This window comes from Habropoda laboriosa, unplaced genomic scaffold (genome assembly GCF_001263275.1).
Source record: "Habropoda laboriosa isolate 0110345459 unplaced genomic scaffold, ASM126327v1 scaffold193, whole genome shotgun sequence".
NCBI lineage: Eukaryota > Metazoa > Arthropoda > Insecta > Hymenoptera > Apidae > Habropoda > Habropoda laboriosa.
In genome coordinates this window covers 1262673-1287167 of record NW_017100342.1, presented here as the reverse complement: position 1 = coordinate 1287167, position 24495 = coordinate 1262673, and the positions used below count along the sequence as shown (strand labels likewise).

The 24495-nt window shown below is 35.1% G+C and overlaps 1 protein-coding gene across 2 annotated transcripts in view; it reads right to left on the bottom strand.

The window, feature by feature from the left end:
• The window catches only part of LOC108574520 (centrosomin), a 52812-nt gene that overhangs the window by 11690 nt on the left and 16627 nt on the right, over window positions 1-24495 (bottom strand). For both annotated transcript variants that reach the window (XM_017937132.1, XM_017937131.1), the window contains exons 3-6: window positions 5444-5661; window positions 4864-5035; window positions 3643-3782; window positions 810-1220 (exon numbers count right to left, since the gene is read on the bottom strand). In XM_017937132.1, coding sequence (XP_017792621.1) covers window positions 810-1220; window positions 3643-3782; window positions 4864-5035; window positions 5444-5661 — 941 coding nt within the window. The remainder of the gene's footprint in view (window positions 1-809; window positions 1221-3642; window positions 3783-4863; window positions 5036-5443; window positions 5662-24495) is intronic.

The window sequence follows — 24495 nt, the reverse complement described above, 5'->3', positions numbered from 1 at the left end:
GATAAAAAGGAATTTGCTGTAATACACGTGTACTGAATAGTGAAAAAATTCATAATTATTATCTTACGTGATGAATGATCGAGATATTCGCGTAATTTTTTGACATACTTTAACTTGAAAAAACTGGTTGTGTTAATGTTAGGACACGTCAACGTTGGTGTGCAAAATTCAAGATTGGTGGTTTCTCACTGGAAAATGAGTCAAGAGGAAGGCCTGATAAGGCTGTCGGTGATAACGTTTTAAGAAAAATAATTAAAAACGAACCACGATAAAGAATATAAAATTTTGCCGCATCCTCTCTTGTTCGCTAGACTTTCTCCCAAAAAAGACTATCGTTTCTTCAAATACCTGAACAATTTTCCTTTAATAAATAAATTATTCAGAAGTAGCATTGAAAGAAATTTTTCATTTGAAAACACGACATTTCAGATGCAGCAACCTAATATATTAAGTTTATGCAAAAATTTCCATCGTTTATAAATCGATGGCACTAAGGCACTGTATGTTTACTTTCTTATTTAAATTTTCACAATTGGTACTTATACTAAATATAGCATCAATATCATCGGCTGTACAAATTAATTCGGTGCCTTTGTTTCAAAAATTATGGCGACCATTTTGAACATTAAAATTCTGTTTTTAAGTTTGCAAAAAATGGCGCCGAATTAATTTGCACACTTAATATATTATTGCTATTCTTAATAAAAAAATAAATACACATTCTCCAAACAAATATGATAGAAATTTTTGCACAAACCTAATATATTTCTTTGACAGACAAAAATGGCATGAAAAATTTGAATTGTTACCTGAGAAAGAAGAGCACGGTGTTTGTTGTTCAGGTCCGTGAGGGCATCGTCCCTGGTTTTTATAGACGCCCTTAACTGATCGACTTGCTTCTTCCTCTTCTCCGAAACTGCGTTCAGCTCCTCGTACACTCGACACTTCTCATCCAGCTGTGCATTTTTTTCCTTAATGACTCTTTCTTTCTCGAGCAGCTCGTTTCTGCTCTGCTGTACGACAGTGTCTCTTTTCAGCAGCTGTTCCTCCAGTTCTTTTACTTTCTCCCGCAATGCCTCGATGTCTTGCAGCCTCTCCGCATCCAAATTCTCTCGCAAACGCGTCTCAATTTCTAAACGTTCTCTGAACTCGTCCCGTTCGCTCTCGAGTTCTTGCACCCAGACGCGTTCCTCGTCCAAGCTGCTCGTCACCTGTTTCACCTATGTTCATTCGCGGATAATTCCGAGTTACGATTATTATTCACGCTTTACGCGAAACCGAGCACAAAGGTGTAATATTCCTTTGTACGTTTGGGGTATACGAAACGGTGATTAACCTGCCGGCGTTTATTCGTTTGTTCACTTTTCATTCGTACCGTGACAATTTCGTGGATAATTGGTTGATAAATGACTATTTCTACTTTGAAAATTGCGAGCATGAATGCGAATAATGGACAGTTAAGAAACGAGGACGATTGTGTCAATAATAGTATTAACTGTAGGGTCAAAAAGGACCCAAAGACCTTATGTGTAACAATTTTTGTTACCAGCACGCCGATATGAACCTAGACAATAAGCTTTTAATGTAACGTTAACCCCTTAACCTATGATTTCTTTTCTGACTATGCATCTAAGCGTCGGCCATTTTGTTTTCGTACTGTACCAGGTAACAAGAACTAATCTGTCACAGATTAATTACATTTAGCAATCCTCGGTCTTACAAATTCAAACGAAACTTAGGATTGCAATGAATTTCTCTTACTAATGTAACTATTTTTCTCAGATCTTCGCCAGGATCTGTGCCACGAGTCGGACACGTCGTCATATGTGAAGGGGCTAAGGGAACAAACTTGAACAAAATGGCGGTGGGTCGAAAAAGACCCGGAGACCGCAATAGGGTTAAGAAAATGAACAGACTTCGTGTTACTGTTCACGATTTACGCCTCGTAACTTTCCAACAAGTAATTAATAAAGAAGAAAAACATTTCGCTACTTTTTCAAACGATAAACGTTTTCCAAAATTGCGGTAAATTGTAATTGATTATAAAGAGGCTACGAATGAACTAAATTCTCAATAATTTAAATTATAATCAATTATAAACAAGTATCCTCTTTTAACGATTGCTGTGCATCTATAATATCAAGATATACGCTTTTGTATCTTCTATTATCGATGATACAGCATTGAAAAATGTTCGAACTGTCTTATTTATTATTGCGCAACATTTTTACACCATACGTTGTTGAAATCGTTTCGATAATAACTTTCAAGAGAGCAGAACTAATTTCTATTTTCTAATTACTACAACAACGATCGTGAAAAAAAAAAACAAAATAGAAGATTTAAACTGAAATAATCTACGTAGAATACCTGACTGAATCACGATTCCTTCGTTCTTTCCTATTCAGATTATTCTTATTGGAACCACAATAACTAAAGGTCGACAGAATTATTCTTATCTCTCAACGAACAAGAAATTTTTTCAAATATTCTGTTGGTGAAACATACGGCCTGTACTTATCCGCGAACAGAAACATACTGATTATTTTTTTTCCCTCCCGTTTTCTGAGCAACAAGAGAACAAGCTTATCAAACACGCGTTCTTTTCGCCGCAGCTGAAGGAAGTGGACGAAGATAGCGTTGAAATAGTGTTGACGCAAACGGAACGGAAAAGTAAGTGGGACAGCGAAGAATTTGCTTATTAATTACTGTGAACGGTGTCTGTTTTTACAGAACTAACATTTGTAAAATCGGGACGTAGGAATTGGTCACTTTGGTTCTGTGGAAAATTCTAAAAGGTTGTCTGCAGGGTGCGTCACGCAATTAGGACGGGAGGTACTTCGAGTTTGGTAAGAGAGAGAGAAAAACTGTTGAAGGAAAAGTTGAATAGTATGTGCATGTACGACTTATCGAAAATGTGAGATATCTCGTGAAATATTGACTTTTTGAACATTGTACTTTAATACTCTTTCACGCAGAGTGTTCCGAGGAGTTGATACGAATAAAAAGAATGCATTTGCATTTTTCGGGGGCATCGTTGCACTTATGAGGAAAGCGAAGTCCTGGGAAAATAGATATTACTATACCATTCAACTTTTCCCTCGACAGTTTTTTTCTATCTCTTGCCGAATTCGAGGTATCACCCGTCCCAATTATGTTTAGAGTTTCCTTAACGAAGAGCAAAAAATGAAGTGACAAGAAATTTTGTTTAAATTAGATATCGGTATTAATCTATTCTAGAAGGAATACTTTCAGTAATTTTTACTAATGCTTTGTTTCACATTTTAACCCTTTGCGGTCTAAACAGTCCGGTTAGTCCGCACTCATTTGGCTACTCTCGGGTAGTAGCATCTAGTTTTCCTTTATTTCAATATTTCAGCGTAATATCAGTTATGAAGTACTAAGTTTCGGTGTAATATTAATGCATGAAAAATGGTTTATTATTATTTATAGTTTATCGTTATATGATATCTGAAGGCAAAAATTCTCAGTCCGACTCGACGCAGGACCGCAACGGGTTAAATTATTTCAATTACTGGAAAATATGATAGGAGAAAAATTAGAAGTGGAAAAGATTTTCTGTGAAAGTTATAACGTTTGTATACGACACTATTATATCACATATCTCTGATGTCATCTTACCTCGGCCTCTAGAGATGCAACAAGCTCCTCCATTTGACGCAATTTCTCCTCATTCTCAATTGCCTTTTCTGGCGTAATGCCGAAAGCTTCCTTATAGTAGATAGACGCATCCGTTACCTTTTCTTGGTATTCCGCTAATTCTGTCGCAAGAGAGAGAGTAGTAGAAAATTTTCAGCACACCGAAAATAAAGTAGCTCGACGAGAGGCAAAGGGTGGATAAATGAAAGAAGGAATTTAGCAGGGCAATGACTTAGTTATGCTTGTGTATTCGGCACGGTTATCAAAATATTCTGATAAAATACTACGTTTCGACAGGGAATAGAAGGTTGGCTTAGAAAATTGAAGGAGAAAATAGTAGGATAGTAATAGAATAGGTAAGTTAAATTAAGTTAACCCTCTGTTGGTAACCTGGGTCATTAATGACCCAGGCCAAATTTCACTCTTGTAGAGAAAAGAAGTTTGAAGCTTTTGACTTAACGAATAGTTGTATAATGTAGTAGAGATTTTGATAAGTGTCCCAGAATTTTTTCGGGAGTTCTTTAAAGCCTAGAACGGTAAGAAAATTAGACCTACCGAGTGTCAGAAGATATGTTTGCCAAAGGAGGGTTAAGTTAGGGGAATAAGACAAAAAGAAATGAATGAATGGGCTAAATTAGCAATGTACAGTTAGGATTAATGTGGCGAAAGTGGAAATTTCTTGGCTATGAAGCCGAAATAAGGAATATATACATTACAAACAATTTTCAGAGAGTTATATTATAAGAAGTAAAGAATCTGCTACTGTTTTCTTTTTTAGTTATTACTGTTACTCTATTGTTCCAGTAGTGGATCAGAGAGAATATGGAAATGAATTAATAATTAATTTCAATGTCAATGGTCTGCTTGTGTTACAAATTACAAGTACTATTTGTTGGTGCAACATTTAGGTGTTCACTAGTGAAGTTTATAAACTTCAGAAGACTAGTTGAAGATCAAATTTAAACGATATCAATTCTAATTTAATGCAAAGAACGAGCAAAAGCTGCAAACTCGATTAATTATGAATGAAGATATTATTAAATTTACAAATAACCGTAAAATAATTAAATATATAAATTGAGCAAACAGTCATACACTTGAATACGATAAGAAATCAAATTGAAAAAGATCGAATCTCTTTCGATAATTCTTAGCAAAAGAAAGTGTGTGAAATTTCATGTAATGACAAGTATCATTATATACCCTTTTCGAGCTTCCTAATCTTTTCTTGCTCCTTCTCAAGTGATTGTTGATACTGAGCTTGATTCCGTGAAGAGGCTTCTTTCTGTTCTTCAATTAATTCGAAAGCTTTGGCTGCTTGACTAAGAAGTTCCTGCTTCTCGACCAATTCCTGTCTTAGTGATTCGATTTCGACCTAACAGCGAGACAAAAATATTTCTTGGTATCTTATAAATAAAGACGAGAAACTTCGTAGTTCATCGAGTCTCTCTCACTAATCTTCAGTTTTTGTGCTATTAAAAAGCAAATTACTATAACGAATCTCGATGGTCACTGTCATCAATTAGACACGCAACTTTAATATAAAAGAAAATTGTTTGAAAATTAAAATTACTTCAACCCTTTCGTGACCAAATTGCTTTTTTAAAGAATTTGGTATTTATCGCGTCCGTAATGGATATTAAATTGAGATCTCACTTTGGATTTGAAATTAAACACTCTCACTTATCACGAAAGGGTTAAATTAAAAAAAAAAAATGTTTGATTATATTCCACAAAACATTGCAAAGATTTGATAAAAAATGTTTTTGAAATGTGCAGAAACCTTTAATTCGATATTCTTCTTAATTGCATTTTCATCTGCTGATGTAATTCCCATTCGCTCTTCGAGAAAGTAAATCCGCAATTTAAGATTGAAGTTTTCCTTTTTGAGAGCCTCTAATTGATCTTCGTATTCCTTCATCGTTCTGCCGATTCCTGTCCCTTCCCTGGTTCCAATTACCCCTATCGGGGAGGTTTTCCCAGGAGATCTAGCGTTCGTACCTAAAACATAAAACGAACTATATATATATATATCTTCTTTTGAAAACAGAAATATTGTAAAGATTGTATAGTTAAATCGTACTACGTTCACATGACACAATTTGTTAAAAATTATCCACTCATTGATTTAACATTTAACTTAATATCTTTCAATTGCAATTAACTCGGTGTATCAATTAATATTACAGTGTATTTGTAAAACTTAAACAAAACTCAGCTATTGATTAATAAAATTTATCGAGATTCTTATTTTAACGATTATTATAAACAGTGATCCGAATCAATTCACTTCAATTTCTCAGTGATTGATTTACTATAAACTCCCTCCCAGCGTAATGTCCAAGATGGCTGCCATTTACAGTTCAATTTAGTCTGAGGAGTCACGCACTAACCATAACGTCCCCAATTAAGACGAAAAATAGAAGTACGAGAGTAATCTTATTTCTGAAAATCATAATTTCTCCATAAAAGGAAAGGTGTCCACTATTTTATCGCGCCTAGATCGAGTCTAAATTTTCCGTTTTTCATTTCTTCTATGAATTGAAATTAATAGAAATTAAAGTTAATTGAAATTAATAACCTTTTTCCCTTTAATTTTTCCCATTAAAACGATCAAACTCGTTGTAGAATGTACGCAAGTTGAGAAATTTAAGTGACACGAAGATAACACGTACGATCAAGAGCATAACCATCGAAATTTTCGATTGAAATCCAAACTACGAATCTGTTCAAAGCGTTAACCCCTCTGGAGCCCCAAGTTATAGAGGGACTGTTTGAAAAAGAAATTTGAATTATTTTGTTCAAATTCAAAAAATCCTTGGAAGGTTCAAAGTAGCCAAAAATGGTCTAATTCGTCATTTCTTAAGGCCAAAAACCCCTCGATTTTCATATTATTACGTTAGAATCGCTTATCGGATAAACTTTTTTTTGAAGAAACCGAACGATTATCGGTACACAAATCTCCTTACTTTCCATAATTAGAGAGGGTGAGATGCAGTTTAACCCAAATGCGGCGAGGTATTTTGTCAGCGTTGAAGCTTCCTTTAAGTCATCTCTAACGATGGAGAATTCTAACAAGTTTCCCAATTCCTAACACTTGAAATTTCTATCCTCTCCAAGTGCCAGAGTCCGTTAATGATTTTTCGCCGAGCCACCGATCCGATTACAGAAACAAGAAACACGATTGCATTGATCCGGCGCCGGTAACTTTACCTTTAACATTTACGTGCTGAACATGAGTACCCAAATTTTGCACAATCACGTTTACGGCTGTGACAGTTCGAGGCTTCCTAACCCGTACCCCGTGAATTACGATTGAAACTATCAGAATTGGCAGTTGAAAAAAGACGAGCTATCGATAATGTTAAATCCGTGCGCGTTCGAGATCTCGTAACGGAGACGAAAGTAACATTTAACAGTTCCTCTTGACTTTTAGGTTAGTGAGTTATATTTGGATTCCGATGAAATTTTATCGTTTATTCAGGTTTTTCGTATTTTTACAAAATTTATCTTACCTGGCACAGTGACGAACAAAAGTATTTCACTTAAATTGGACCAAACGACTTGAGCTTTTTTTTTTCAGAAGTTAGGATTATTGTACTAGATGACGTGTAAGCAAATTTTTGAAAAAATTGCAATTGGTGGAAATTGCGAAGAAAATAGCGAAGGTCCTTTTTGCAACTTTTTTATCTTAATGAAAATTTAAGAAATACGTTTTGTAGATTTATGCCAGTTATTGTCCACGCTGAAAGTTTCATCGAAATTGGTTGTGTACTTTAATGCAGCGATATTTAATATGAAATGCAAATCTTTTCGACGATTATTTATCAAAATTGCCTCGTAAAACTGATAGTACTCTACATCTTAAATAATTCGCTAAGTAATATTTGTTTATTCGTATATTCCAAGATAAATTAAAAAAAAAAATTCATCATTTCTCTCTACTTTCTGTTTTACCTCGAAGTTGACCACTTTACCTTCTGAGCGGCTGATATATCGAGATCGAACAGAGCCCCGTTTATGGCTCAGAATCACTCGCAATGCAAACACGACTTTGTGGACGCGAGAAACTAAAGATAAGTCTGTCGCGATTTGGTCCCTTTTAAGGACACGATAGATCCGTGACTAATGAACACACGATTGCCGCAAGTCACTCGGGGGACAATCGTTTTTCTCCAGGTGCGCTTGTTGCAAATGATTGAACGTTGAATCGATCCTATTCTCGAATTCATTCGAGCCACGTTACTGATGCCAATTTCGCGATGCTACACGTACAGGCCAGCCGCGTCTTGCTCCCTTTAAATCTTTTTGGCGCGTCACCAAGCGCCGTTAAACCTTTCAGCCGATCCTCACTAACGTCGTCTTCGATCCTCGTTTGACGCACATTTTTACAGGTGTCCATCCTTCCTTTTTCCATCGTCCCCTCCCTTCTCTACGTTCGTTAACACTGCTCCTGATTCTGTCGCCTTCTTCTCTTATTTATTCTCTCCCGCGAGCCAGAAGAGTCGAAAAGTGAAATGCGTTTGTCACGCGGTTAATGACTTCTTAGAATGTGTATCAGCCATGTGTGAACCCTACGCTAGAATTTTTAGGCACATTGCTCCTGTAACGTTTCATTTGGAAGAAAATAATTGGAGGCATTGTGTGAAACGTTATTGGTAAAGTACATGGTGGACCAAAAATTAGGTACTTTTTTAGTGAAAATGGTTTTTGGAGGGTGTTGTAGGTAGCTAAAGAAGAAAACGAGGGTCATTTTTCATAGAAATGAAAGATTTTAGACATTCGGTTTTATAGACATTTGGCTGTCGGGTTCGATTTCACTTCGACGAAGTTCGACACCAAAAAGTCTACAACCCAACTAGGATGTGCTAACTGAATCATTAAAAATACAAAAATTAGTTCAAAAATTCTACCTAGCCCATAACAATACCCATACTACTCTTTAAAAAGAGCTGGAAATTTTGTTCACTCATTGCGCGTTTTTAGGCTTAATATATACGTACATTGTTACGCTAATTGCTGAACAGTGCGTCTACTAGCAGTGAAGATCTATTATATTATCCGCTCAGAAGCCAAAGTGACTAACTCCATCAAATAAAATTTATTAAATTCGTTTATTAAATTAAAGTCGTTCTAGCCGAATATTTTGCAGTCCGGATACTGCACTTCAGTCGTGATTTTAATTATGCTTTTTTTTTGCACACCCTTAACCCTGTCGCTACGGCAGATTTTAATGCATAACGTGACCGACTGATGGTAAATTTTTAACCACGGTTGCAAAATTTGTTATTTTAGCCGTATCGTTTGAAAATTTGGTTTATTGAATTAAATTTAATAAATTTGCAAATTTTCAAAACGCCTATAGGCGCCAATAGTAATGAAAAGGTTAAGATGAATACAAAGGAGCGTGTAGCAATAGTTATCCGGCGAATCCAAAGAAAGAAGTACAACGAAATCGAAAATAAATTTGTAACGAAATCGAAGAAAGCAGGATCGATAGACAAGACGATACGTAAATTAGTGAAGAAATTCAAACGAACGGGTTCTGTGCACGATGAAAAAAGAAGTGGACGACCACGTGACTGCTGTGAGTCAAATCAGCAATGCTTTAATTTAGGACCTCGTTATATTTCTTCCACCGACTATACCGAGCCGAGAAATGCAAATCATCGAGGCATAAAAGAAATTCGAGAAGGAATAACGTATCTCGATGTTAAGTTCTGACAAAGAAGTAACCAACTTTACCATCCGAATGCACGCTACCGTTTGTGCTTTAATATAGTCTATTAAGCTCGACAGTTTGCAGTACGACCTTTCTTTGTACGAGACAATTCAACGCTAAGAGGGACGAGCATTCACCAAGGTAAATATTTAGCAGGCCGGTTCGCTTAATTTCTCATTGTAGGGACTGAAATGACCCAAGGTCACACGAGATACTGTGCCCGAAAGCTGAAAAGGTTCCAACGTAACGGTGACTTTGAAAAATTCATCAAACATTTCTTAGATCGTACAAAGCAATTATTAAGGAAAATAATATTACTAAATATTATTCAGAAATGTAGAATTTTAAAAGACTTCATATTTCTGTTTCATATCTCTCTATAATTTTATTAACGTTAAACAATTATTTTTTCTTTCTTTTTGGAAACGAACTAATGGAATCAATACTGATATTACCACAAGGTGAAAAATTAGGACAGTTTAATGGGAAGTGTGACAGAGTAAATCAACATTTCGAAATGATTTGTTTTCCTTTGAACGATAGAAACGAAGGCTAAGAAAAAATACTTTACGCAGAATTTTGACGATTTGTTTGCTTACGTAACAGAAAGTACTAGTTGAATTGAAATTGTAGGTACACGTGTAGCTGTAACCTGTTAACCGGTATTATTTGTCGATCAATTGCACTCGTTTATGGAGTATCATTAATCAACAACAGACGATTTAACCTTATCGTGCCTGTATCAATTGCGGTTATACTTTAATACGATTTCTAATGTAAATACAGTAACAGAATTAAAGACACAGAGATTCATCGATAAATAAATGAGTAATTTGCTTTAAAAAAAAGAAAAATCAATTTCATAAGGCACTTTAAGTATTTCAAGCAATTCTCAGCACTCAAAACGTAAGAATACTTCTTCGAGACGACCGTAGATAATCTTAAAGATAACAGTCACGTTATCGACGGAGTAACGCGGTGAGTTACGTAATTCCGTACGAACTTTTTCTTCTCTTCTATTACGTTTGTTCATTGAAAGATTACATGTCTATTCATGAACAAGATTAGATATTACTTTTCAAACAAATGCTATTTTTTACGCCGTGCGTACATTATAAACGATATATATTGCAACAAATTAAATTTTCCGATAATTGGAACGTTTCAAGTATAACAAATTCACTGACCTTCATTACCGACCCACTGTCAATTCAAATTACATATTCATTTTCACGGTAAAAACGTACAAATGAATTCAAACACACAGTAACATTCGTAACTTTTGCGTGAAATCGAACAACTTGACGATAACGATCAATTTGAATCATTCGTTTAAATTCATGCACGTATCACTTTACAGCGTTTAAGTCGTAGCAAAGATCAGAACCAAAGAAGAATATTCCTTATTCGAATCGTTAAACAAGTCGTGGTCAACGTGTGACCATTTCTATTCACAATTCCAAATATGTGATATAGTGTCAATGACGATTACATAAATAACACGTTCAAATGAAGTTTTCGTACCTAACATTACATGAATTTGTATTGGCCTGTCCTGGATGTTACCGGGGGAGGTCGAAGTGTCTTGGCGCGACCTACCACATCCCATACCACGCGAATCCACCGAAACGGTCACATTTTACAGGCTATTCTAAAGTCAGTTTAAACTCGAAGAAACGGGCAAAAAACGCTCGTTGTTCCCTGTGATATTTTGCACGTCTTTTCGCGTCGAGCGTACAAACACCAACTGAGATAGAATGGCAGAGCAGCGCCAAAGTTTACATCGCAATAACCTGTAGTTAAAATTATATTCTGGGCATATATCGTTTCACGTTGTTAGGTATAGGTAACCGTTTCAAGGACCCTTCAAATCGCACGGGACAATGGATCGGAAACTTTTTGAGAAGATTTCTTGGCAATTTTCATCGAACACTCTTCAGATTCGATGATAAGAAAAATCTTTTAACTTGTTAAATACATAATTTAAAAGATGTTTCAGAGAGTTTGATGTATCGCGCAATGGAGTGTTTTATTTAAAAAGCTAGCCAAAATTTACATTTTTAAACTTAATTGAAAATCAATACTTAAAGTGTTTTTTTTTTATAATATTAAAATGAAGTATCATAACAGTCATTCTTGTAACGTCAGAATTTAGGTAGAAGAAGAAGACCATTAATTATTATTGGTTTTAATTCTCTGTGAGTAAAATTTGTCTGCAACCTAACGTTCCTAAAATATTATGTAAAAATGATTGAAGAATTGGTGTTATGTACTTGTTTTTCTTACATATGTAACTCTCAAATTGAGAGTTTCAGTATGAAGATTTCATAATAAAATAAATCATCTTATTTCTGAATTTTATATTCTCCTATGAGTTTTCATGTAAAATTCTATCAAATAATTTTCATCCTTTTTAGGTGCATTTTGCTAAGACTGGTAAATTAATTTTGGCCAATTTTTCATATAAAAATGCTTCATTGTGCATCGTTAGGAAATATCAATAAACACATTTGAGTATTATGTGTGGTTTAGTTTCTGTGTATTTATAGAGACTGTTGTATACCTAATATATATATACGTTGTTAACATTCCTAACAGAATAACAAAAACAATTAATGATCTTCATAAAGAGTTCTCATATTGAAATCAATTTTCACAATAATTTTCTTAGCTCATATTTTATTAAATAATATAATAAATACAGGAAAAGATGCAGTGAGTCACGAAAATATTTGGACACCAAGATATGCTTGTTAATTATGGAAGAAATGAACTCAAACCTGTCCCTTTCGATAGAGCATTTATTGTACTTTGCAAATAAGTACAACTTATTTAACTAACTTGATGTAAATCAATGTTATAAATTAAATAAGATAGTCATTTCTCGCGTTGCATAAATATTCGAACATTACACGTAATTAATACCTTATAAATGAAAACACTTTGCAATTTAGAAATTGTAAGAGAAATGTAGAACTGAATAGTTCGAAAATATAAATATATTGTTGTATTAAAATTGCACTCGAGTGTACTTAAATAGAGAGGGCAGAAAATTGATTAAAATCATTGGTAACAAAGAAAGTATTTGAAACAACGAAACGAAACACCTTGTACGCGTTCATCAATCAGAGAAAATTAAGGTGGCGTGTCAAGTGTAGGTTACTGCAACCTACGCAATAAAATGATTTTCTAAAATTAGTTGAGCAGAAAGCAAAGCGATCAATACTCAATTCGAAGCAATAGTCGTGGGGCTATGATTTCAAACAAATGATAAAATATCGAAGGTAAAACAAGTGTGTTATACTTCGATAACAACATGGACGTTATTCCAGACTTCGAGATTTCTTCAGATTTCTGATCAATGCAATTTCTATATAAAATAATATTCGTATATTATTATTAACAGAAATAATTTTTGTATACTTTTGCCAGGCACGTTTGTTTAGTTTTACTGCAAGAGAAATAGTGAATCTAACTTTTGACACAGTTACCTTAATCTTAATCCGATTTTGTTTCGTTCGTGAAAAGAAAAGTTTCGGTTGATTACAATTGCACACTTTGGTGGAAGGAGGAAGAATTGATAACTGTTGTATTAGAAATTGGGCTGTTAGTAATGTAGTACTATTGCAACATAATGCAATAGTATAGGAATAAACAAATAAAATGACACTTGTAAAATATAGACAAATGGATACGTAACTTCCAAGTCACATGCCATGATAGAGGGTTAAAAGCTTCCTAGATAAAGTTGTGAAAGCGCTCCGATAATATTAGTGACACTCGTTATATATGAAATTTTAAAGAATTAATTTACACAATATGTATAATTACTTAGGCATTTTGTAATGTCGGTAATGTCGATAACTGCGAAGAGAAGGAAAAGAGAAATATTCTGGAAAGGGAAAATTGAAAATAGAAATTTAATAAAACTTCAAATAATTATACGAACACTACAAAAAAAAAAAAAAATGCACGTTATAAATTTGGCAGACAATTGTACGATACGCAAATATTGTTACGATCATAATTTAATTTTAACACCAATATTTATGTTCGATAATAATATGTATATCACAATATCACCGAGATTTATATTCAATTGTTAGTTAAATTTTCTATCGATCGTTATTTTTGCGATAATAATTTAATTTTAATGTCAATACGTGCATTCTATTACGTTACTTCTATATTTCATTATTTCATATTATTTATATAATTACTAAACGATACCAATGAAGTGAGAAGGTTGAAACGTTTCAAGCTCACGAATTTATCCACAAGATTCACCGTAGACTCTAACTTAGTCAATTGAAAAGAAAGAGAACGTTTTCTGCATGTAATTCAAATCATTTACTTATCGCTCATTCTAAACAGATTGTAAATTTACTCGATTAACCCTTTGAGGACAATAGACCTATATTTATATGCGTTCGCGAAACACTATGAACGCGACCAATAAACTCGTACATTTTTAAGCAATGAAAGTAGTTGGCGTGACCATGAACTCATTGAGAAAAATGTAATTTTGATATAATTCAGTCTAAATAAAAAAAAATTTCAATTAGTAACCTGATTACATATGTGTTATACAAGTAATCAGTAGTCCCGCGTCCATAAAGGGTTAATTAAAAAAAAAAAATGTTGCTTATATGCATTTGCTTCCAGAACACAGTTGTTGTTACACTGCAAAACCGAACACGTAGTATTAGCATTTGAAACAGGAAGCAAATGCTATCCTACGTTTATACATTAGATCGATCACAGGAAGCTGTCGTGTCCTTCCAAAGTACATTTCCCTCTTATGGTTCTAGCTACGCCTCAAACTCCACGCGAGTCCTGTTTCCACTCGAATTCTACCCCTGATGCAGTTCCTGTTCACCGACGAACACCACGTGCTTCGATCCCTGTGAGTATAAATTACTTTTCGTCTGCCTTCACGTGTTCCGGAAGAAGGGAGGACTTCCAAAAGATAAAGGTATATACCGAGTTTTATTTTAATCCTTCGGTCATAGCAGAATGATTTATCTTCAGGTTTTAATAATATTCGTGTATTTATCATTCGACGAAATAAATTATCGAATGAAAATTTCGTTATTTATTTCTTATTTATGAGCCCTATTACAACTTCTTTACTTATTTTTAAGTTAACCGGGTATGATGTTTCTTCCGCAACATTTTCAATTATTCGACAAATATTCTTAACGAACAAAGCACTTTTCGTTTGAAAGAAAAACACCGAGTTCCATCAATCAACAAAAAAAAAACAATTTACATCGTTTGAAAATTGAAAATCTTTCGCAACTGTACTTCGTCCATTCCCGACAAAGGTCAATCTTCAGATGAAAGCTTCCTCGCGCAGGGGCAACTACAGTCAAAGTTCAGGGGTCGGTAAAATATTTGAGGAAGCGAGGAACGAAGTGTCTGTGCGGCGTAAGTTCCGTGATTTCACGTTTCCAGGTATCGATCAGCGAATTTCCGTGATTTAGGTATCGGTGCAAGTGCAATATCGACTTGAAGCAAGACTCTGTCGAGCGGACGCGGAGCTCGCGTATTTATAGATGACACATTTAGGCCAGAAGCAGCGTTTGAACTATCTTTATTTTGGCAGGCCACTATACTCCAGCCCCTCGCCGGTGTATCTGTCCAATGCTGGCTGGTCTGACTGTAATTAAAGACAGGAGAGAAGTCGTCGCCGAACATGAACGCACGCAATTGTAATTTCACCGGCTAGAGCATCGGTCTGTTAATCGTAGACCAGGAATCAGGATCAGAGGAGCGGTCGGTTGGGTTGGTTCGGGCTTCGCGGTTATTTTCGGTCGCTTGAACTGGCCGCGGCATTGCGACACCGTGTATTACCTTTGGTAATGCGCATGTCACAGAAGTTCGTGTATCCCTGTCAGTCGGAGGCTACTGTGATCGATATCGAATTCTGTTAATCGACTATGGTCGCTCGAATCGAGCGGAAAATAGAAAGGGGTATTAGATTCGAGCGGAACATTGAGCAACTTCCTTTGAAATCAGATATTAAGATCGTTGTATGTCTTGATTGATAGAGGGGGGAGTGTGATATTGAAAATGTCACTGCAATATGTTAACCCTTTACCTTAGAATGAAGAGTCACTGCAGATTGTGATAAAGACGTGTCAGAAGAAGAATTGTATTTCTGATCAATTTACATTTTAGCTCTGACATCAGATTCGATTTAAGTCTGACGATTGAAAAATACAAATTGTGTGTAATATTTTGATCCTTTTTTTTATTTAATGCTGTACTGAAACAGTGAATGATTGACGCTGTCACGCCAGACAGTTTGGTATCATTTTCATCAGAAAAATCTCAGCAACATGTTAAAACAAATTTCAGATGAAAAAAAGTAAAATTAAAGAAATTATATTTTTCTATTATGAATTGTCGAGCCGTGAAATTTCCTAAAAGAATGCAGCAATGACGCAGACCTAGGCGTAGGACCATCTATACCGACACTTGTAGAATCCAAACTGACACTTGTGGAGAATTTACTGTACTCGGATATCCAGGTAGTAAGAGCTTTAATTTGAACGGGTGCTATTGAACTTTTCAGTGATAGTGTATATGTATAACGTTGGATGGTGGCAGTTCTTCATTGGACATATTTGAATAAAAAGGAACACAGACACTTCTGGTTTATTAGACAAATTTGTACAATAAGGAAGAGTAATTTTATGTGACGACTGTCTCCGTTTCCGGTTCGTGTCTGACTGATAAATCGATTGATATCCGTCTTCTTGGTTGCGGAGAGAGCACCACCGGGACGTAAGTACAGTGCTACTAATTCCAGCTATGTGTAGATAACGAATATTGAAGAAGTTTGTAATATATGTCAAGTTTATTGTACTCTAATGTTGGAGTATAAAAGAGACAAAATAATATAAATATGAAGATTTTCAACATGTGTATAGATTAATATTAGAAATTGAATTGCAACTTTTTGGATAATTCTGCTTCCAAGAGAAACGTAAATAAAACAATAATTCTTTCAAAATTGTGATATCATAATTTGGAAGTGACGTGGTGCAAATGATTACTCGCCAAGTGGATAACAAAAATATATTTATTTAAACGTGATGCTTAAACTAATTTCAAATGTACTATGTGATGCGCGTGCAGAGAATGTCTACGACAAAAGGCTCCCTTAAGTAGCCCCTTTTCCCTGGGAATGTCCCAGCCTCGAGGCCCAAGAGTCGCCAGGCCTAAGTGCGTGGCCCCCCCCGTGGCGGTCGCCACAATAATGATAGTGTATAGGTGCATATTACTTAATCAATAAATTATAAATAAAACAAAATAGTTAATTAAACTGAAGTTAAAACTTGAATTGATTGTAGATTGGAAATATTAGTGTTGTAACATTATTTATATTATTTATGTAATTTGAAGTTTGTTAACAAATTCATACTATCTCAATGTGAAATGCATGTGCAGCTACTTAGGCGTAGCTACATTTCGCACTCTATAGTCACATAAAGTCGTCTATCGTCAGTTATAGTCGTTAAGCAGCCGTTTATAGTCACGTGCAGACATTGTGCTTGCATATGTTCATACATGAACACGTGCCCTCACTTATAGACACTTAAAGCCCTGTTTAATTTACATAGCCGTATATAATTGCTGATAATTATATACTATCACGTGCAATCACGTTCCTAATTGTTTTCTTACAGACGTCCAATCGAACTTGAAAACAAATTTCGTTAATATTATAGCATTGCCAAATATGAACATATTATTTCGTGTTTGTTAAAAAGTGAGTATAATTATAGAGAAAATAATTTATTTGTTTATAATGTACCTTGTAAACATGCAACTGTTTTATAAATTATTTTCAACGAGTTTCAAAAAGTTAAAAATATTATACTTTTATTTTTTAATTAATAAACGTATTATAGTTTATTTATCAATTTATATTTTTTAACTTTCCGAAACTCGATGACAGTAATTTACAAAGCAGTTGCATATTTACAAAGCACGTTATAAGCGAATAAACTACTTTCTCCGTGTAATTTTATCATTATGGAAAATTCAATATCTTCGAAGGAGTATTGAAGACACACAGAATTAGCAACTGTAAGCTCACTACGACTTATCACATCTCTGTTTTCCTCTGTTCTTTGCTTTGTTCATCTATTTATCTGCTAACATCCTCTAAACTTAGATACACCGCGTATCGCGAGCGTCAGAGACAATAAAACAAAGAATAAAGCTACAAATTAGCGATTCAACGACGTCAAATCTGCATACATGCTTGGAGAATTCTTGCTCGTATGTTTCTTCAAAGTTCACGCGTTTATCTGACACCGACACGTGAGGATGTGACGACTCATTTCGATTATGACCAATTTTCAAACTTTCCAAAAAGAAAAAATATTTCTGCGAACGATATGAGTTGGAAAACTTTAATTTTGAGAAAGGAAACGTTAGATTTAACAATTTTAACGTATGCAAATTTTACCCTTTCAAATTGATTGCTAAACATTTTTGCAAGTTACAAGCAATATTTTTAACAAATGAAAATTTAACGTAATTTCGCCATAATAATTTATCATCTAATTTTCATACGCCCAGAATTTGTTGTATATTTTTAAGAATTTTAGCTTTCAAATTGATCGCTAAACATTTTTGGAAGATAAAAGTAATACATTATGTACAAGAAATGAAAATTTAATGTGATTTCACCATAATAATTTATTACCTAATTCTCACAAGCCCCGAATTTTTGGTATATTTTTAGCTTGATCGAATAAGTCAATTCGAAAATGGGACCCCAATGATTAAGGTTTATCGTCCCTGCCACGCTTGTTGAAACGTAAAAATAGCATTAGCGCCCGAATTATAATTCAGTTCATAAAGACACTAGGTTTCGGTAAGCCCGTAGGCGTCTGGCTCGATCCCAATCATGCCAAAGTATAAATGAAAATGACACGGAGGTAACAGTTCAGAAACGGACAATTAATTTTAACAAACTCGACGTTTGTTATTTGATGATTGAGCAAATTATGCGTGGCGCTTAGACGTTGCTTATCTAAGCAACGGCAGGTACATTAAGAAAGTTTAACGAGTCATTAATTATGATTTTATTGTAGCCGGAAAATATGGAACTTAAACGTCGAACATTTCGAGACAATTAGAATGTTGTGAGTGAAAATCTTTAAATATGTTATACGGATTTATTCGAGTTCGCGTAATCTTTGGGAAACTGTCCCAATTGACCAAAGTCTATTTTCATGATCGTTGAACTTTAATATGGAAAAATTTTCAAATGTACTCATTGTACTCGTAACGTAATCCTAGACTGAATCATTTTTCTCGGGATTTTAATAATTTTCTAATGACCGTTTAGGTTTGCTTCATGTTCAACAAGTGTCAGGTCAAAAAAGCTAAAAAATGCATTCTTTATATTTGGTAATCTTCAGTTTCATAAATTAAGACTAGAATTAAAATTCAAATTCAGTTCTTTCACTATTATGACCGTTGTTGTCGCACCTTAAATAGAATCTATGCCACGAGTCTGACTCGTTACAAGCCAAAGGGTTAAACATTTTTATAAATAAATTCTCTAATTTTGCAAATAAATCAAAAACTGATACGTCATAAATATGCGTGTTTCAATGTATCAAGACGAAAATCCGACAAAGTTCATTCCCCGACATCAGGGTAAACAGATTTGACGTGGGTCATAAATGACCCGGCTATCATCTCGCCGCCCGACAGTTAAAACTGGCATCTGCGCACTTTCAATCTCTGTCGATTATTACATTTCTCAGCCGTTCGAATAAATTCAACGCTATCTCTAACCCCAAAATTTAGCAGCACCAGAAAGTGCACTGCGTTCACTCTGTCGGTACTATAATCCTCAGCCGTTCAAGTTGAACAGAACGATATTTTTCCAATCCTGAAATTTAGCAGAAACCAGAAGGAATTTATAGTACACGAATAGTACCGAAACTTTGCCTAACAACTCGTCGAATGCAGGCAATCCTGGTATTCAATACAAATTTCACATTCCGGCCAGGCCAGGCGAAAGTTTAGACGATAGAAGAGTCCGGCCAGCTGGAGAAACAAACGGAGTCCGTTTGGACAATGCACCTATTCAGCATGTGGTGCGCATCGTGTTCTATCCGAAGACGAGATCTCGCCGTTAAACGTCGAAATTGTTCGCGAAGGTGGCAAATAACGCGGCAGAGGACCACAGGGCAACGTGTTACAGAAATAAATACAGAGTCGCGACATGTTCCCCCCGCTCTCTCTCTCTCTCTCTTCAACCTCGGGACCCACTGAAATAAATGGACCACCGTTTCCTGTAATTTGAGATCGCGAAAAACACTTTTCTAGGATGCGTGAAGACCCGTGTTTTTCGTTCAACAGGATAGTAACTTGTTGCTTTTAACGAACAATACGATAATTCAGCCCACACAGAAGCCAAAACGATTAATTCCACTTTTTGAGATTCTTCCAATTTTGGTATCGAAGCACATGCTTGGTGCTTTGATTCTTCATAAATAAATAAAAATTTAATAAATTCCATTTGACGGAGTTAGTCGCTTCCCTGTGGCTTCTGAGTGTCTCAACTGATAGTCGTGATGATAAATCATGCGTCGTATAGTAGAGTATTTTATTTAAAAAATTGGCTAAAATTCAAATTTTTAAACTTAATTAAAAATCGACGAAGTGTTCTTTTCTTAGAATTTTATTAACATGAAGTATCGTAATGGGCCATTTTTGTGACGTTAGAATTCAGGAAGAAGAAGGCCATATAAAAAGGATTTTTGTTTGTTTGTATATAAAATGAGTTTTGTTAATTTGAAAGTATTCTTCGTAAGAGAAGATATCTCCTATAATCAAATCTAATTTCTCATAATACATTTACTCGGAATTATTGTCACTAATAATATATAATAAGCAGTTGATGTGATGTTAAAACTTAATTAAAAAAAAATTTGTTTAGATGCCTATAATTCAGATGAATATCTTGGCAAATTTTTTTGTACGACTGTAATTGCTGTGGATAGTGATATTTATAAATTTTTCAACATCCTTAGTATGATACACTTAACGACAGTATAAATTGCTAGGTTGTAATTAATTAAAACTCTTTTGTAATTACTTCAATCTTCCGTGCACTTTAAGATAGGAATGTTGTCGAATATAACACAAACACTTTTTAGGTACTCGTAAATTTAGTAGTTATGTTACACATTTTACATACTTGCAAAGAACTCTCGCATTCCAAAGCTTGCTATGCCGATGCAATAAAGTTCAGCTGCTATATTTAGACTGCCAAAATGAAATTCTCGTAAAAATTTGATGGTATCGTAAACATACTTTGTTTTTCCCTTATCCTGACAAGTATTATACTGTTAAAATTGCAACTAGCAATGCCATAGTATCCTTTATACGTTGAAGTACTATTTGATACTTTCAAGTTCGTTAAGTATTAAAGGAAAAAAAAAACAGAAATTTCATTGCGCGTAAAATTGATGAAATTAATCGTACAAAAATAAAATGAAAATTCAAATTCGAAAAATTTTCAACTAACTTTCATATTACGTGTAATTGTCGTTTTGCTGGAAAAATAAGGAGGCTGTTGATACGCGTACATTCGAATAAGCATGTGGATATGGAAAATTCCTACAGGATAATCTATTCTACTTTCAATCACCGAGACGTAAATATGTTACACACGTGCAGCTTATTCTTTACCGGGTGTGAAATGTAGTTAATAGCCAGCATTCTCGATGTATTCAATGCAACCTGTGATAATTTTCTTAGTATTATTCACGTTATTCTCAATCTTTGACACTCTCGACATTAACTAATGAAACTTTTACTTTGCATTGAATTAGTTTCCTTTTTATATATTGAAATAGAGTGCACGTAATTAAAGTATTACTCTTAACTGTCACTAACTGCAAAGATAAAAGTGACATAAGAGATAATTGAATTTTTCTTTACAACTGGAAAAAATAACGAGTTGTAAGGAAAAATCGTATTGATTTTTTAAGTAAATAAGTAAATTCCATACGTTAAAATGATAATTTCTTTATTTTACAGGATGTGTACCATTTCTCACAAAATTCCATTTTGCCAAAAAGGTTTCTTCTTTTTTTTATTTTCTTCGAGATCGAAATTTCCATCTCTAAATTTTGCAAACCATTTGCTAACAATTTTTCTGACAATCTACCTTCTCTGTAAAAATGATACACCTCATTTGCTGTTTTAGTGGCATTTTTCAATTTTAACAAGAGAACAAAAGAATTTTCTTCGTGTATACAAGAACCGATAATAAACATCGATAGAACTCCTACGAAATTATCACTTAATCGTTCATGTGTCCAAAAAGAATACTATCAAAGTTACATCTTCCTCGTTCTTCGTAACTAGAAATGAACATTACCGCTCACCCCAAAAAAACAACAATACTACCAAATCGTTCCATCGTTACCGAAATACCTGAAATAGTGGTAGATACTATCCTCAGCATCCCTAGATCAAAAAATAAACCGCACACCCATATTCGTACCCTCCCATCTTCAACTCCTGACCTGGACGGAGCTCAAAACTGCGGGCCGTTGTGCCAGAAATTCGTTGAAATCGATTAACCCGCAAAAATTCGAAGAATCCACGGAACACAATGCTTAAGTATTAAAGGAAAAAAAAAACAGAAATTTCATTGCGCGTAAAATTGATGAAATTAATCGTACAAAAGTAAAATGAAAATTCAAATTCGAAAAATTTTCAACTAACTTTCATATTACGTGTAATTGTCGTTTTGCTGGAAAAATAAGGAGGCTGTTGATACGCGTACATTCGAATAAGCATGTGGATATGGAAAATTCCTACAGGATAATCTATTCTACTTTCAATCACCGAGACGTAAATATGTTACACACGTGCAGCTTATTCTTTACCGGGTGTGAAATGTAGTTAATAGCCAGCATTCTCGATGTATTCAATGCAACCTGTGATAATTTTCTTAGTATTATTCACGTTATTCTCAATCTTTGACACTCTCGACATTAACTAATGAAACTTTTACTTTGCATTGAATTAGTTTCCTTTTTATATATTGAAATAGAGTGCACGTAATTAAAGTATTACTCTTAACCGTCGCTAACTGCAAAGATAAAAGTGACATAAGAGATAATTGAATTTTTCTTTACAACTGGAAAAAATAACGAGTTGTAAGGAAAAATCGTATTGATTTTTTAAGTAAATAAGTAAATTCCATACGTTAAAATGATAATTTCTTTATTTTACAGGATGTGTACCATTTCTCACAAAATTCCATTTTGCCAAAAAGGTTTCTTCTTTTTTTTATTTTCTTCGAGATCGAAATTTCCATCTCTAAATTTTGCAAACCATTTGCTAACAATTTTTCTGACAATCTACCTTCTCTGTAAAAATGATACACCTCATTTGCTGTTTTAGTGGCATTTTTCAATTTTAACAAGAGAACAAAAGAATTTTCTTCGTGTATACAAGAACCGATAATAAACATCGATAGAACTCCTACGAAATTATCACTTAATCGTTCATGTGTCCAAAAAGAATACTATCAAAGTTACATCTTCCTCGTTCTTCGTAACTAGAAATGAACATTACCGCTCACCCCAAAAAAACAACAATACTACCAAATCGTTCCATCGTTACCGAAATACCTGAAATAGTGGTAGATACTATCCTCAGCATCCCTAGATCAAAAAATAAACCGCACACCCATATTCGTACCCTCCCATCTTCAACTCCTGACCTGGACGGAGCTCAAAACTGCGGGCCGTTGTGCCAGAAATTCGTTGAAATCGATTAACCCGCAAAAATTCGAAGAATCCACGGAACACAATGTCTCTTCTTCAACCTGGCTGAAACATCTCGCAATGGAGGAACAAGCGAGATGTACATAATTAATTCGACTGACACGGGAGTCAGAGTCGCTTCACGAACCGTTTCAATTATCCCCGCGCAATCTTACGGACTTGCCGACGAGACCGACAGGTCTGGCCCGCGTCTTTTATCCCAGCAATGCGGCAGGGAATTAAGAGCAAGAGCTGGCCACAGCTGTTGTAAACCGAGCGTTGTGTTTCGCGCGCAAACGAAAATCAACGCAGCGCGTATGGAACGGCAGGCACGTGCGATCTTTATCTATAGATCGCGGATCACGGAAACGGCGGGATAGAACGGGGGCAAAATGTCGGGCCAGCTCTGGCACAGATTCGTTTACCAAGGGCCAAATTTATGCATTACTACAAAGCGACCGGTCTGATATAACCAGGTTTTTGGCTATCGGCCACGAGCTCCTGGTGTCTACAACTTCGAGTGTGTTTTTCACGTTTTAAACGGTACGCGTAAACAGGCGGATTTCGTTGGTGATCGAACGGAGAGGTGTTACCATTGAGTGTAGAAAACGTCGATATCGACGAAGAATGAAGTTTCTGTCTAGATCCGACGAGTAAAGAGTGATTTCGTTAGAGTCCCGCGTGAACCGAAAGACAACGTTTCGAGCCGTGGGCGTGACCACCCCTGTCGTAGACGAAAGATTACGTCGACGGCGTCTGCGTAGACGTAAAATAGCTGTAGCCGTGTGGAAGAAAGTTCGTTGCCCTGTTTTCATCGCGATAGATGCAATTACCGAGACGCCACGTCGCCGTGCGAAATCTCGTCAACTTCGTTAGACCGCAGTACTTAGTTGATCCAGTGGCTATTGTCATTTTAACGTGTATCTTGGGATATCTTTTTCGGAGGACGGATGCCGGGTCACCGCTGACCCGGCTTTTAGATGTCTTTTGTTCGAACCGGCATTCGAAACAGAGTCACGTTTCTCTTTTTTTTTTATGTTGTAAATATATTTGTTATTTTAGTCAGAATGTATTTGTACAATTTTAAACAATGTGATGACTAGTAAAATGAAAAAACAAATGTGATTTGGCTTGCGTACGGAAAAGATTTAAGTACTGGGTCATATTTGACCCGGCCAACGGTGTAACGAGAACATAGGTAAAAAGAATGAGAAACAGAAGAACGTGAAATCTCAAAACTTGACTCTTTTTATTTTTGAAAACGAGTCGTGGCAGCTGTGCGACTGT